This window comes from Pygoscelis adeliae, unplaced genomic scaffold (genome assembly GCF_000699105.1).
Source record: "Pygoscelis adeliae isolate BGI_AS28 unplaced genomic scaffold, ASM69910v1 Scaffold36, whole genome shotgun sequence".
In the NCBI taxonomy this organism is placed as follows: domain Eukaryota; kingdom Metazoa; phylum Chordata; class Aves; order Sphenisciformes; family Spheniscidae; genus Pygoscelis; species Pygoscelis adeliae.
Window position 1 is genome coordinate 2,238,842 of NW_008824934.1, and position 16,595 is coordinate 2,255,436.

General features: G+C 48.9%; 1 protein-coding gene across 1 annotated transcript in view; it reads right to left on the minus strand.

Annotated features, from left to right (window-relative positions):
* SAMD11 (sterile alpha motif domain containing 11) overlaps positions 1-16,595 on the minus strand; it is a 127,111-nt gene that overhangs the window by 28,177 nt on the left and 82,339 nt on the right. The window contains exons 5-6 of the mRNA XM_009325269.1: positions 11,515-11,607; positions 4,700-4,864 (exon numbers count right to left, since the gene is read on the minus strand). Of these exons, the coding sequence (XP_009323544.1) occupies positions 4,700-4,864; positions 11,515-11,607 (258 nt within the window). The remainder of the gene's footprint in view (positions 1-4,699; positions 4,865-11,514; positions 11,608-16,595) is intronic.

Sequence of the window (16,595 nt, forward strand, 5' to 3'; positions counted from 1 at the left end):
CTACCAGGTACAGCCCAGCAGTGGGGCCGCAGCGCTTCAGAGCGCCACGGGCTGTTTTCCTAAAAGCGTGGTGAACCCCCCCCAGCCAGCTGCCCAGAGCCTGGGGGATGCTGCGGCCCTCACCTGGGCAAGGGGTGACGGCCAGCCCCGGCAGCTCTGTACCTACCTAGGGCAGCTCTGTACCTGTCCAGCACAGCTCTGCTGTAGGAAAGTAAAGGGCTGGGCCACAGAGCAGATGAGGATGGGGTACAGGAAGGGGCTGCCCCTTCCAGCCTTAGGCACAACACTTTGATCAGACCATCGGCTGCAGGTCAGAAAGAAATGCACCCCTCGTTAAACCTGCACTGCCGTGTCACCACTGCAGAACCCTCCACCTATTACACAGGCGGACTGTGCAATGACAGGTTATACGCATGTATAGTCTTTCCAGGGTGGGTGTCAGCGTAGACAAGCTGCCCACACAAGTGCCGTGTGATGGACAATGCAGGCACGGCCAGACACGCCACAAGCACACATTAGTGCGGATCACAGCGTACTCCAGGGAAGAGCAGGCGCTGCAAGTACAGCTGGCTTGCTATTGCACTTGCCTTCTCAGGGAACAACGCAGCTGGACAGACCTACAAGAAGGTCTAGCGACAAGGACACCCCTACCAGTTGCACCGACAGAGGCTTTTTTCCAGAGTGCTACTCTCTCACAGTTAAGCATCAGGAGTCCCTTAGTTCCTATACCTATTTGAAAACACCCTATACACAACTTGCTTGTATCCCACAACAAAACCTCTGCTGCCGTTCACACGATACACAGGAAACGCACACACACAGATGCACACTTAGAGGAAACCTCCTTCATACACTCGCTGTGTACCGCTCTGCAAAAGGAAACCAAAATACAGCTGGGGAGAGGAGGAGAGGAAGATTTATCTTAATGAACACACCCTGGTCAGGATCAACTCGCATATTGAGATTTCAAAGCAGTCCACGTCCAGCAGCGTATTAGTCCTCTCCCCACAACCGATTCAGAAAGCTAGGTTAATATAAGAGTGTTGCATGACCCTGGTAACGACACACTTTCCATCTCCTTGCCTTCCTTTATATCACCACGCCGTTTTCTTTTGGTTCTGGAAATCCCAGTCACCCATATTCCTGTTAGCCCCAAGATGTGCCCAGCCCAGCTCGAGCTTCACCAATCACTTCATCAGGTATTTTGGTGATGGTCAGGGCTGAAGCCCCACGGCGGGACTGCAAGATGGGGTGGAAACGCTTACACAGCTGCTATTTTTGCTGGCACTAAGAAGGACATTGATACCTGAACGTTTCCAGCCACATTCATGCACGCACAATCTCCGTCCCCACGCCCCCAACTGAGGGGACAAACATTAAAATGACGTACAATTTTGAACTGCAGAAGTATGTAAGAAATAGTGAAACAACAAACCCCATCAGATCACATAAAAAGCCTAGAGAATTCTCCAAGCCAGGGACCATGCACCTTCAATGTTTATAAATTAATTATCTGAAAAACCCAGGTCACTCCTTATTGCCACAGTGCCTGTAATTTAGAAGTCTGGCATGCAGCCAATTCCAGAAGCCGCATTGATCCTGAGTGACCGCAACAACCCCCCGCACGCGCACCCTCTCCTCTCCTCTCTCGCTCCCCTCCTTCCTCCCCCTGCGCCCCTGCCCCCCCGCCGAGGATCTGTTATTTACAATCCTGCACTCTGACAGTTGGGAAATCAGATTGATTGACAGCGGGACGCTGGCGGATGGAGGTTCCAGGCACGGAGACAGACTGAATTCAGAATGTGGGATGAATGCCACTGGGAGAATGGGGGTGGAGGAGGGGGGTTGAAAAGCAATTAAAAAAAAAAGATTTCTAAATTATTAACATTTTTTAAATTATTAATGTTATTGGTGCCTCCATGTGAGCCCGCAGATAAACTGCGCTTTGTACTGGCACTAATAATTTATAGCCCAACCAGAGCCCTGTGGTGTGGAGACAATCCAAAATACACAAAGTTTTGTCTTGTCAATGTTACACGAGAGAGTCTGTCTGTGCAGACTCCTTTCCTCCCCCTGCCCACCCCAAAACCTCAGTGTGACCCCTCAACCTAACAAATGCTGATGAGACAATTTAATCATAATCATAAAAAAATACGTCAGGCTTTTAATGTAATGAGCTACTTTACTCATTACACGGGGGGAGAAGGGGGTGATACCAGCTGTTCTGCAGCACGCACTCTGCCTGGACGTACACGTTCCCCATGTCCAGCAGCCATCCGGTGCCCAGGTTAAGTGATCTATCACGACCGTCTGTTGCAATACCGGTACACATAACACGTTTTGTGCCGAGTACGTGCTCTGTTGTATTCAACATGGTCTACGCAGACCTGCACGTCATGGCTGACTATTCGGCATTTCCATGTCTGCATGTGTTTTTCTTTTGTGCATGATGCATGTTACGTACTGTCCTCTCGCATACTGTGCTTGTGTTCATTGCACGTGTGGTGTGGAAACTCCAGCCCTCTGGTGCGTGGCCTTGCCCTGTACCTACGTATCATGCTTGCAAGAGCTCTGCATCTCTGTACATGTCTGCGATGCTGAACACCACACACAGAAGCATATGCCACGTTCGCTACAGTGTGCCTCAGCACAGGTTTATGCCATGCCTTTTGCTGATAAGCAAATCTTTACTCCACAGCGAAAGGAATCGCCTTCTTGCCCCCAGAGAAGCCAATCAAATCAAAGAGTGGCAAAGACGCCAGCTTCTTCCTTAACCTAACAAGGAGCCCTGGGGATTTACACCCTAGACCGGAGATCCTTCTCCAGCTCTTGCTGGATGCTTCACCTATGTTGCTTGCGCCCCTTCCGTGGATCACCCAGGCAGGTACGTGTCAGCCCTCCGCGCCTTGGATAGGAAGCAGCACAGGGGCTACAGATTCTTGCAGAGCACTGCTCTTCAGTGACGCTTCAACCCTCTGCTTCCAAGACTGGAACAGCGTCACCTCTTCCGTCTCCCTGGCTTTGCCGGATCCAGACTGCCGAGTTACTTCCCTCACCCCCCACTCCTGCGTCAGAGGACCCGGGTACAATGCACGGCTTTACGCTGGACCAAGACGAGCCAGCGCCAGCAGGCTTTGCTCGCCCGAGGGAAGGTGAAGCGTCCCTGTGGGCTGAGGAGCCTTTAGCCTGTGGAGGGATGCTCGTGGCTCCTGCGCTCTGCCAAGCGGCTCCCAGGGTAGAACCTGTAACTGCCTAGTGCCCCCTTTAGGCACAGTGCAGGATGCTGCAGCCGAGCTGGATTTAGCCAGCTGCCTCCACAACCCAGGCAAAACCTACCAGCAATCCTTCAGTTCATGCGGGACCCATTAGATCCTGGTACTGCAGGACCCTTATCCCCTCAGGACATCAATCCAGCCCCAGGACAAGGCAGCAACGTTGGACAATGGTACCTGTTAATGAGGAGGCTGCTTCACGACCAGATTTTGGATTTTCCCCTCCTTGTATTAACGTAACTGTACAAGCGCCAGCCTCCTTTTAAAGGGCAGAAGGCAGCATCTTCACTTGAACATAGATATTGGTGCAGAAATACTCCTGTGCTGCTAAAGCCTAGAAACAGCAGACAGGCAGGTACAGAGGCACAATCCACAGTGCACACAACAGGCCTTAAATAAAGAAGGGCCGGGGGGTCCCTCAGCTACCGCTAGTGCCCAGCTCAACCTCAGAGGACCATGCCATCCTGGGAAGATCTGGGGACAATTTCTTAGTGCTGGAAGCTGTGACCTACAGGGTCCTTACGGCAATGCTCTGAGGAAGCCCTCACCAAGTGAGCATACACTGGGTATGGAAGAAGTTCTCTTCCTTTCAGCAACCCTTCCCCTCACTTTTCCACAGCAGATCCGGCTTTGGCTAGTGAAGGACCAGATCAATCCTCGGTGATGTAAACATAATTGTTTTTAATACATGGTACCATGGATGAACTTGTCCCACGGTCTTCAGCGTTTGCCTGCTAAGCTGTCTTCACTGCAACTTAGCTTCATCTGCATATTTTAATTGTCCATAAAATCATGACATCTAATTCTCATTAAGGTGAAAGGTCTTTAACACCAATTTACGCTATGTCTGTGGGTAGCAACTATTGCACAAACTTTCTAAACCTACCACTATCAATGCTTAACTAAATCCTGCAACATCATCTTGCTGTTTCAGATCCCATCACTAAACGGCAGGAGTATCTGGCACTGCCTACATCTCACACCCCCCCTGCTTTATGCCAACACTCATTCCCCTTGCTCCACATTATGACCCAAACAAGACTTACACCACAGATTCTGAATATCCAGGTTGACACAAACTCTTGAAACAAAGGAAGAAAAGGACACACACCCCCCACCGCCACTGCAAAAATACACAATAGCGATGTTGCAGCTCATCCATCCCAGTAAACAAATGCGTAGCCCCCACAGCTAGCTACAGAAGGTATTAGCATTTATAGATGCCTGAGGGTAGATGCCCCCAGAGAGATGGTGGGAGAAACAGTCTGTAGGATACTCTCTAGCACCACCTGTATTCACTGCATGATAAACATGCAACGTTGCAGCCCATAAATCCTCCTCACATGCACACAGGGGTTAGGGACATCTTACAAGACTTATACCAAACGGTAAAGCGAGCCCCTTCTCCCGTTCGTAAGAGCCTGTACCTCCGTGGCTGGGCACTGCCATACTGTTGGCCAGCTGGTAGAGACGTTGTTGCTGCTGCTCTTCAAACGTGCCGTGTTCATTCAGTGCTGACATCATGCGTCTATAGTGCTCCTCTGGGGTCATCTGAGTCACCGAGTCCTCAAGCAGAGGCGTGTGGGAGTTTTCTGAAAAGCAGAAAGATTTGGTCTTTTTTCCAGAGAGAAATACAGTGGAAAATCACATAAGTATAGGGACTGTGGAAAAGAAAGAGAAAGGGGGATAGAAGGATATTAGCACAATTTCCCACAACTCCGTAATGTACCCACTGAACAAGATGTACCAAACTGTCAAATGCAGCTGTCCTTGTGCTCCGAGATGTACCATCATATGTGGTCAAGACACACCTATACCTTGCTAAACCTCCAAACATGGGCACACTTATATACAGAAAAGCCTACAGCTTCAGTTGCCACAGCACCCACAAAACTTATGAACGACTTCCCCCCGCCAAAGCAACAAGCATTACCTTATAATAATACAAAATTACTAGCAAGCTCTCTACCCCCAAGGTGGCAGAGAAGACAGGCAGGATGAAAGAGTTCACTGAGTTCTCACCCTTTCATCTTAGGGGACGTTGAGTTCTTTTTTTCAACTAATACCTGATCCGACATGCACCTCTTTCCCCCACCTTTCTGAACACCCACAAGGACACAATAACGCGAGAGATGTTCAAGCATCCAGTGTAGGTGATGCTGACAACCGCACAACAGACAGTGATGACAGTCCACCTGCCCAGCTCTTGGAGGCAAGTCACAAAAGCGGGTTGTTTCAGATCTGTACGTATGGCTAAGCACCCTGAGGCCATTAAAATTATACCCAGCGTGCCTACCTCTCCATCTTCCCGGAATGACTGCACAGCCAAGGAGGCGCTTTGAGGAAGGCCCTGCCTGCTCCCTGGGCAGTAGGGATCCCAGTCTAACAATCAGGGAGATAAAGCCACAGAGGCTTTCTGTTTACTGTAAGCAGAACTCAAAGTAATTACCGTTCTCCACCTTGGCGGTGGCTGCTCTAACACTATTTTATCTTGGATCTTCCCCACAGGCAAAACCTTTTCATTACTCAGAGAGGAACTCCCGGTAACAATCTAAACAGGCAGAGGGAAGGGAGGGAGCAGGAAGGGCTCCCCCCATGCTGCAGTCACAAGACCACCGCTGCGTTCAGTGAATGACAAGACCACCCTACCGTGTGCCCCAGATTCGTGCTCCTTCATCCACCTCGTTTCACAGACAGAGTCCCTCAGGGATCGTGGCAGGTGATGCTGCTGCTAGACTGGCTCCAAATTCAAGGTGGTGGCTCTGAGCACAGGCCACTTACTTTACACCAGAGTCAGCACTGTGATGAATATGCAGGCACTGACATCTTGCTGGGAAAAGAGCTGTGGATCTCTCTCAGGTGAGAGAAAGGCCCCTAAGCTAGCTATCAGCAAAGAGCCTGTGGCAAACAAATACAGTCCAAGAGACAGAGTACCTGTAAAACGTGGCCCTGCCACAGCAGCTTAGGGAGTCGTTCACTTCTGCCTTGGCCAGAATGAGAGGCCATTAGTGGCAAGTGCTGTCTGCCACCAAACTCATTACACAACCAAGCATACAGGGGCTCAGATTTTGGGGATGCAACCCTCACGTGCCGTAATGAAGCCACCTCCTCCCCAAAACATAGGAGGGGCTAATAATAATAACAGCCTGAGCTGCACAAAGTTTCAGTAAAAAAAGGGTTGCATCACCGTCTCCCAAGGCACTCTTCCTCTACAAAAGGGAAATGACTTCAGTCCCCTCCAACTCAGGTCAGCCATCCAGCTCAGCAAGGATTCTCAATCAGCATAACAATTTGTGGCCCTATCTGCAACCACTGATCTCTACCCCAGTGACAGGCATCTGCATCTCAGGGACCACAGGCTTCCTGTGTAAATCACAGGTTCGTGGCCTGCTTCAAGGTAGCTATTGTCAGGAGCTGGGTCCCCACCCTGTACTGTGTGCATCACGCTTAGAAACCAGACCCGAAAGAGGGAGGCTGCACAAGAAGACAGCCATACCATGCCTGCTCCCTCCCACTCCCCGCCTCCGGTACCCAAGCCTGCAAGACACCAGTGGAAGGAGCGGGGGGCTGGGGGGCAGAATTCCCTTCCAGGTCCCCTTTCCTCCCAGTCACTCTGCAGGCCAGACTCCCACATCCTCCTCCGCTCTCTTGCCGCTCCTGCCACCTCCCCCAGGAACACAGAAATGCACCAACTGTTTCAGTTCCCTTCTGATGCTCTTAACCAAAGGTCTAAGGAGCAAAGCCGCATGCCACAGACCTGATTTAGAAAAACACGGATATATTTTTTTTTTCCCCCCACAGCTGTGTCATTAGAGAAAAAAGGGAGGGGGGAAGGGATTTAATAACACTTAATTACCATAAACTCTATCCGATCAGCCGCAGAGCAGATTTCAGGTGCAAGGAGAGGAGGGAGAATGGGGGTGGCAAGGGGAGGCTAAGAGGAAGGAGTAGTCCAGGGAAAGGCTGGATTTCCACACTTAAAACTTGGAAGATTTCACATGACTCAGCCAGCGATAATTCCAGCTTTGCTGAAGCTTTGCTGTCTGCTTTTGTCATTACCAGGGGGTAATGCGGGAGACTGATCTTGCCAAATCTCTTCCAGCCGCCAGGTGTGAAATGGACTCTGGCACGGTCACTGGGAAGGCACAGCCGAGGCGGGCATCTGTTGGGCCTTCACGGTCTCCAGCACGCCCCCCTGTTCGCCCAAGCCAAGGGGAGCCCACCTCTCCCACCCTCCACCAACACTTGCAGGGTCCCGACAGTAGCACCCACAGAGAATTCAGGCTCTCGGAGGACACGGGTTTTCTGCTCGGTCTGAAGGACATGTCATTGCTGCACAACCTTTTCACCAAGGCTCGTCCTCCCCAAGCAATCCCAGACAAGACAGAAGCACCCAGCCTGTCTGTCTCCTCTCCTTTGCTACAACAAACCTACAACAGGCCGAGGCTCCCTTTACTGAACCACAGTAAAAGCTTAAGGAGCCTGCTGCAAAAGCATCTCACCCCAGGTTCAAAGCCAGGTCAGCGGCTTTAGGGGTCTTTGCTGCCCGAGCTGTCACTTGCCAGGGCAGAGAGGGCCCGTGCCCACTCCCCCCATATTCAGCAGTATGGGTTTGGGGGGCAGTGAAGTTGTTAGCGAGAAAGGGGCCCAATATTGTTTCTTCATTTGGCCTAATTGGACAGCTGCCAAGCCAATCACCGTATGGATATCCCCCCCAAAGAAGAGGAACAAATTGACAGAGGCTGGATTGGAATCGCTCCGCTGTAGTCCAGCTCCGGTTCTGGTCTACTTCATTAACCAAAGCTGCAATAAGATTTTGTTTTGTTTTAAATGATCTACAGTAGCAAAGAAAAGAGAATGGCAGAAGGAGCGGCATATGAGCTCATCAGCCCACCCCAGGGGGCGAGTGCGATATTGTTCCCTACGTGTGTTTTCCAGCACTTAGTCCAGTCCAGTTTCAAATCTTCCCAAATGATGAGGCTTCTACCAGATTTATTTTTCAGCAGTTCAAATAGGAACCAAAATACTCTTAGTGATTTTCTCTTTTTGCAATCGTTCAGTTTTATTTCATGTCTCAAGGTATCGGAGAAGCAGATCTCCAGACATGCTGTTGCCGCAGGAGTGAGGGTTTTACTTGGGGAATTGTCTCCCGGGGAGAAAGCTTCCTCCGTGACCTGCCAGCACAGCCCTCGCTCCGAGCCTCTGATATGCTCGCATTTCCATATTAGACGCGAGAACGTTCTGCTCTGTTTGACAGCAGTGCTGGCGCGGCCCTGTTTCCACTGAGATAGGGCTCTCTTTTGATCTCTGGTGCGCACACTGCGCGCGTTGGGGAGGGGGGAAGGGAAGGTTACTGCTTCCCCGCTGGAAGGGTTTCCAGCCCTACAGGTGTTTTTTCACTCAGTCAGAGTGAAGGAGTGATTTACTTGGCTGCCTCTGTTCTCCTTGCCTTGTCAGGCGCAGCCACAGCAGCACGAGATGTGCCGTGGGCACGGGGTCACTTCTCATCTTCAAAAGGCTGTTTCAGAGACAATGCAGCTGTGCCCTGAGCAAGAGCTGCGTCCAGGGACAGCATGCAATGGGGAGGGGGAGAGTCCCCACCCCGAGCTGTACATCACCACAGGAGAGTGCAAAAGGCGGAGGACCAGCACCCACACGAGGCACACCACCAGGCCGGAGAAAAAGGAAGGGTGCCTCCCAGGGAGACACTGCAGACCTGGCTCCTACCAGAGGACAGCGTGGGGCTGCACAGGCTACAAAACTCCAATCCGTCCTTGTTTCCCTTCCCGCTCCTGAATCACAAACTGTACTCACAGTATCTGGGTCCCAGCCAAGCTTGGGGCTCTAGCACAATCTCACACTTTACAGCACTACTCCACAGCAGTAGTTCCCAAATTCCAGGTAACTAGCCACTAGGGTCCCTCCTCTTTGAAAATGGCTTGTCACGCAACACGGATCCTTCTGTTTCCCGCCAGCTCCTTAGTACAGAGCTGGGAACACAGGGATCGTTTCCCTCCCGGCCCTCCGTGGTATCCGTGCCACTGGAACGCTGCCTGACTGCCAGCAGGATGGGAAGTCTCCTGGGGGTTCTCAGCTGCAAGGTGCTCTCGCTGTTTGGGGCTTAAGACACAGAAACACTGGCTATAGCTCCTCCTTTGACCCCCTTTTCATAGCAGGGGGTGGGTAGATAAAGGCCCCAAAACCACAAAAGTTTCTGCCCCTATTCAGCCCCTCACTATTCGGATGCTATTCTAGCATTAGCACAGCCTAGGCTTAAAACGCCTACCACAGTGTTGGAGAGAACAGGGGTTCCCCAATGATCTAATATAATAAAAAACAGGTAACACGGGAGATTAGTAAAAGGCCCAGCTCAGAATTTCCATTCGGTCTAACACTCTTTTAAAGGGCAGGGAAGGCTTTCTGAGAAAAAAGTGGGAGTAGAAAACGAAAGTTTGCTTTTTTTCAGGGCTTCCTAGGAGCCCCTCTCTTAATGAGTTGGGGGAATCCCTGAGTCATTCAGAGTTAAGGAGCAGGATTTAGGTCCCGAGTGCATACTGCAAAGTCAGGGGCTGCTTATCTGCCTCACACTGCACTCAACCCACTCAAGTAAATAAAAATGGTGGGAAGGCCAGAGGAAAGAAACGGAATGGGATCATTTGACCCTGCTGCTCCCATGGCACAAACATCAATTCGTGCAAGTCCTGCCACTTTATTAGGATGAATCCAAATGCAATAGATGGCTTGATTAAAGTTTAGCCCATTCTCAGCCAGGCCACATAGGTTGCCGTTACCTGGATTCAGTTCCTCAGCATGCACTGTCTTGGAATTACAAAGGATACAGACTCAGCAGAAACAGCAAAGATGACAGCAGGTGTATCAAGTGTGTTACAGGAGTCTCATGCCCCTATATAACAAATGTGTTTCAGAATCTATAGAAGCATCCTGCTGGACCTTACCTGCACATCTACTAGAAACATTTCAAGGATAACAGGAATAGGGCAGATGAAAAAAAATCAAGGAAAAGAGGTAAGGAGTAGCAGTATATAGGGTTCCTCTTTACACCTTTCAGAAAAGCCCAGTAAAAAGCTAAGGCGCTCTTACTTATATTAAAGAGTTAACAGGCAGGAGAGGGTTACATGAAAGACAAGATTTAGTATGTTCTTAGGTAGTGTTAGGAATATTGTATTAAGTGACACTAGCATTCAACATCCTCTCAGAGTATGCTGCCTTTCAGATCATAATTTGGGGACAAGGAGTCAAGAAGAGACAACATACAGGAATATTATGTGAAATTAGGATGCAGTACAGGTCCTACAATGTACCTTTATCTAGCATAATATAAGGTACGTAGTTTAAGAAGGCTTCAGGACAAACTGCTGCAAGAAGTGCCCTTTGAGATTCCCTGGATTGGTTATTGAGGATATACACCTTGAAGAGTCTCAGCTGCTGGACTCCAAACCCGTGAAACAGGATCTACCTTCAGAGAGCTAGTCTGTTTTTTGGGGTTTTTTTAGTGGCCAAAGAGTGCAGGTTAAGCACAGTGAGCCAGATGGGTATTACTGACAGCTAATTAGTTTGAACTTAACAACAAAGCCTTTAGGTGAACGGCCTGCAAAACCTCATTTAGGCAACCACGAGACAAACTCATTAACTGCAGGCTCCATTACCCACTTCACTTTGCCAGTTGTAAAGAAAGTTTAAAAATCACGTTCATAGGAAAGAACCGTAAGACAAATCAGGAGATTAAAAAAAAAAAAATCCCTAAAAAGAGAAACCTTCCGCAGATTCCATCTCTATAGGAACAGTGCCATAAATGCATAAGAAAGAACTAGGCAGCCCTATTCTCCCTGCTAGGCTTCTTTTTTTCCCTTTAAAGGAACAGATGCCAGCATGGTAAGCCTGTGTCTATCTTTTATATTAAACGTAACCAAGACATTCTGCCTGAAAAGTAACACCCTAAAATCCACCTCAGAAGCTGCAGCTTGCTTTTTTAATCATAAAACAATTACTCTAATTAAGCGGCAATCCCTTTCTTGCACTGCAAGCTTCCCTCCGATTAGATAAAGAAAGCACAGTGCACTGGTAGCCTCCTTCATGCACCCTCGGTGCTGGATACTTACAGCTCCCACACCACAGCCTCTTGCAGCCCTCCCTTCCCTCCCTCCTTAATTTCAATTAAGTTCCACTTTTAAGAAAGGAGAAGAAAGGGGAAGGGGATGGGGGAGGGAGAAGCAGCACTTACCCTTTGGGGACTCACTTCTGGCTTTCTTGCTTTCTAAAGGACACTCACTGCTGCTGTTGGGAGAACATACTCTTCTCTTACCTAAAATTTCATCTAGAAGAGAGATGAGAAACCTGAGTATCAGATAAGGTTGTACTTTCCTCTTTGTAGAAGCAACCAGAGAGACTTTGGTATTTTGCTTCTCTCTGTCTCACACACACAGAGACACACACACATATATTACAAGCAGAGGAAAAAAAATGAAAGTAAGAAAAATCATCATCTTGAGAGCCTTGATCTGCTTTCCTAATCACGCAGTCCAAAAGCACATAATGACTATTCACACACTGATCAATGCAACATTTTAAAGCTATAAATTCTGAATCCAGTTGATTTCCTTACTGAGTTTCATCATTTGTTCTGTTGCCTTTTGTCCCCCTGGTGTTTCCACTCCTTTCATGCCCTGATGCAAAGCAACTGGGGGAGAGAAAGGGGAGGAAAAAAACAACACAAAAAAAAAGCACAACAGATCTCTGAATCTTCCTACCACAGTATCTCTCTCTCTCTCCCCCCCCCCCCCTTCAAAACCTCAAGGTCCTTAGCAATCTTCCCCCTCTAGATTGTACGGAAACACTCAAGCCTTTTGCATTACTGCAGCCCTACAAACCAACACAAAATATCTAATATACAATTACAGCGTCCCCGAACAGATTTAAAATCAATATCCTCCCATAATAATGCTGGGGAAACTGAAAGCATGATGTTGCATACGGGCAGGAAGGAAGAGACTGTTTGTCACTGCAAGCATCAAATTCTCATCTATCAAGGGCTTGTTAAAGATGCAGCATCTTAAAATAAAAAAATAAAAAAAATCTCACAAACAAGCACCATATTTGAGTGAGTATACATCTGCCTGTGAGTCAACATGCACGCAAAGCTGCTGCAATTTGCCCAAAGTGTGTTGGTTAAGAAAGGTTACAAACCCCCTTGGTGCTGTTCATAAGAACAACAAAATTATTTATGTTCCAGGGGACATTTTAAGCCAAGCAACTGTCCCTCATAGTCAGAATCACTCCACGTTACTTTGAATTCAGCTAAGCAAGCCCAGGTTCCTGCCTTGGCATTGTACTTATCAAGAGATCCAGAGCACAGATCTGTGGCTGCCACAGGCGGAGCAGTGCCGAGAGCAGACAGTTAACGTGCCGAGGGCAGAGCCTGCCAGGCAATGCCTTTATCCAAAGAGCAATTCTGGAACTCTGCAAAGTTACAAGTGGCATTTCAAGGTTTTAAAGAGCACAAGCTGCCTCCGATCTTATCTTGCCATGACCCTGTCACCCAGCCTGTTAACAAAACTGGCACTCAGAGACAACCGCAGAGGCTTGCAACCATCCATAACCAAAAGCAAAGTAAATACAACAAAACCGTGGCAATTGGAAAGCAGATGGGAAAGGATAGTCAGACAGTGACAGCACTGAAGTTTTCTCAGCACTTCACATCCCAGGTGTTGCGTCAGCCTTTCAATACAATTTGAATTTTATCAATCCTCCTGCCTCAGTTTACCCTTTAAATAACTTCTCCAAAGCCACAGACAGTATCAGCTTGCCAAGCCAGTGTCGAAGCTAGGAAGTACCTGGCCACACAGCACAAATAGAGTCACAAGCTCCCTCCCCATGGAATGCTTCATTCTTCATGTTGATTTTCCTGGAAATGTTAGTCTGATGCTGCAAACCCTCAGCGCTGGAGGCCAAGACCATATATCCTCCTCAGAAGTGTTCTCATCCGGGATTTGTGGCTTTGAAACAACAAAAGTCCCGTTGCTCTGCTCGCCCCTCCCAGCCTAGGCAGGAGGCAGCAAAACCCAACAGGGCTTGTTCTTATGTACTTCAGGCAGAAGAGACTCCATGGAAGGACTGGTGACAGAAGCACCAGTTACATGTGACAGCAGTTAGAATATGAGCAGTAAAGATTCCTTGATTTCACAACTCTGCCAAGGCACCTCATTACTCTCCTATCACTCCTTCTCTCTTGCTATTCCACTCCCACCCCCACGCGCCCATCTGCCAGCAGACATTCGCTCCGACTAGCACCATGCCTCGCTATTCCCAGACACGTCAGCAGGACAGGTTGCAAGTCCCATCTCACTCCCAACCGGCTGCACTTGTGCAGGGGAAGACCAAGATCGCGCAGTAACTCTGAAGCGGCACCAACTCCACCCGACCCATGCCCCACCAGTCTCCGAAACACCCACTTCTCGGCACACACGCAAGCGAGCTGGCAGCTGCACGAACAGTCAGGTGTGACAGCCTGCCATCACCGGCACGCCACAGGGAACGGTCCCAGATGTCTTGCAGTCGAGATCTGAACTTGGCCCTCCAGAGAGATCCCACGTTAGCGCATTAATCTCTAAGATGAACTGCAGCATTTTCCTTCCAGCATCTCAGGTTCACATTGTACCAAGGCACCAAATCCCACACACTGAATTTGTAGTTGGGCTGCACACACACCCCCTCCCCCCCCAGCAGTTTTTACGGCAGTTCGTTAGATCACAGAATGAAAATTTTCCTCTTCCCTCTCTTCCCCCCCTCCCTTCATTTAAGGCAAAGTCCCGGGATGTGTCAGAGACTGCCTCGGTCCCCAGAAGTGTGGGGACTAAATCAACAAGATATACAGTAAGCAAGGAAAAGGCAATAATTATCATCAGTAGCCAGTATGGAGGCACAAAGATCTAACAATCTGCCCCAAATTTACTGAGTCAGTAGGAGAGCACAAGACTGAATAGCAATCTTTTGAATTCCATCCAGCCCAGTGGTATAAGACGTCATACCTCCCTCTTAGCTTTCTTAGCTGCAAAGCAGGGAAGAGGCAAGTCACATTTTCATTAGTTACTCAGTAAACTCACAGATTCTGGGGTACAACCTAAACAGCAATGTATTTGTATTACAGCACCAATCCTTTCCTCTTTACAACTTAAACCATATGCACAGCTTTGGCATACCACTTACACCTGCTAAACACGTGCCCTTTTATAGGACCCTATACTCTAAAATCATCCCTTTATGTCCACACGCCATTCATCCAACCATTCTTTACACTCACACACAAAGAACCAGGACAGTGGTTGAAGGCATTGGGATGGGAGCATCCATAGCCCATCTCTCTGTGACTCTGCAGCAGCAGCAAAACCAAATATGTTTTGCAAATGAGTTGGCAGCGTAGCTTCTGGATGTCTTACCACCCTCACAAAGACAGGTTGTGCATTTAGAGTACCTTGCTACTCATTGACCAGAAAGCCAAGAGATTGCTGTTTGCTCAGTCCATGCACCTGCAAAAGGCAACACTCCACCTTAGAGAGAGGATGGGGAGGGATGGTTGTGGGGAACTTTTTTTTCTCCCCCCTTTTTTTTTTGTTCCCCAAATCTCTGCTTTTACCTCCTCTCTTCTGCCTTCTACAAAGCATTTCAGTTGAAAGGAAGCCAAATCAGGGCAGTTTTTTAATATTAAAGCTGAAAATGAAAGACATTATCAGTAGAACTGTAATGTTATGAAGCTAAGCCAGGCAATAATACAAGTAAGGAGTGCTAGAGGAAGCCCTGAGCATACTGATCACTTACTGCCACCAGTGCAACACAGCCCTGACCACACACACACACCCCCCGACAGGTCTCCCATGCAGGTGCCCAGATCCTGTATTACATTCAAGGCTCCTGCTAGCCTGGCAAGGCAGTACAGAAGTGATCCAGAGAGGTTTTTGGAAACAAAGTCAAATGTTTTCCCCAAAGATCTAGAAATCAAAGTGGATTTTTTCCCCCTCTTTAGTGGGAAGAGAAAGTCCAGCACTCACCTGCTGCACCTCTACAGTGAAACGTGAATAGAGACAGGCCAGGAAAGTAGGTCAGCTGGAAGAGGACAGCACTTCTGTCCCCATACAGAAGTATCACCTCATGGCTTTGCAATCGTAAAAAGAAAGGATGTGGGTACGGCACCATAAAACGAGCTTGTCTAGAAGCCAGGACAATGTGGGTTTTATCTAATCTCAGCCCTCTTTGGACTTGAGACACACTGATTAGAGGCCATGGGTGGAAACGCCACCTGGAAGTAACAGTGCTTTACACTCCCTGCACTGCCTCTAATCCTCAGCCTCCCAGCGCTCAGCAGAGCTGAATGACTTAAGTCATGTTCACCAACACACCTAAGAACCCCAAGCCTCGTTATCAGCTTTGAAGAGAGGACCTGGGAGCCTAAGTCAGCTGGGAAGATTAAGAAACCTATCTCTAGGTTTCCCCAAAGACGGAGGGACTTTATCTCCACTTTACTAGGGAATCTGCAGTAGAGGAGGTGCACCATGGACACACGTTGCATCAATGACAGAGTGAGAACTGAGCCCACGTCCCCGTGACCGAGCACAGGGTTTCACCTGGAGAAGGGAAATGAACAAATAGGAGGTGGTCACAAAATTTTTGCCCTCCCAATGCTGTTAAATGGGTGGACCACAGAGCAAGTCCCAATTACGGCCGAGGGATTGCATCAAGTTTTTCTGCACTGTGTTATGCTACAGACACAACGGGAAGAGATCAAGACCTATCTCACGATCCCTATCCGTATCATTGGTTTTGCTCTGAAAGCTTCTTGGACCCAGAAGTCCTGAGTAAACAGAGAACTGAGCCAACTTACACGGGAAATCACCCAGGCTCAGATAGCCAACATCCAACGAGAAGAGAGTCCTTTTTTCACCTCCTTTCACATTATTTTAAGAGGAGGGAAACATCCTCCCTTGCTCTTAATTCCCCCATCAAACTTAAACCCTGGAGATGACAATTCCCACTGACCAGTCTGAAATGTCTTGGCAGCATCTCAGTTTATTCAGCTCTCCCCTTTCCTTTGGCACAAACAGGCTACCACCAGAGGAGAGCTGCTCCGCTCAAACTCTGGTGCTCCAGCCCTGCTGCTCAGTCTGTTCCTGTGCCGAATGTGACAGGTTTGCAGGGACCCTGGAGACTTACTTCCCCAGCGATGGCCTTGTGCCTTTGTAAGAAGCTGCACCAGCTTGCCGAGTCCCAGCAGGCCCAGAGCTGCTCTCAACAAAGGCTGGCGTACGAGGGGCC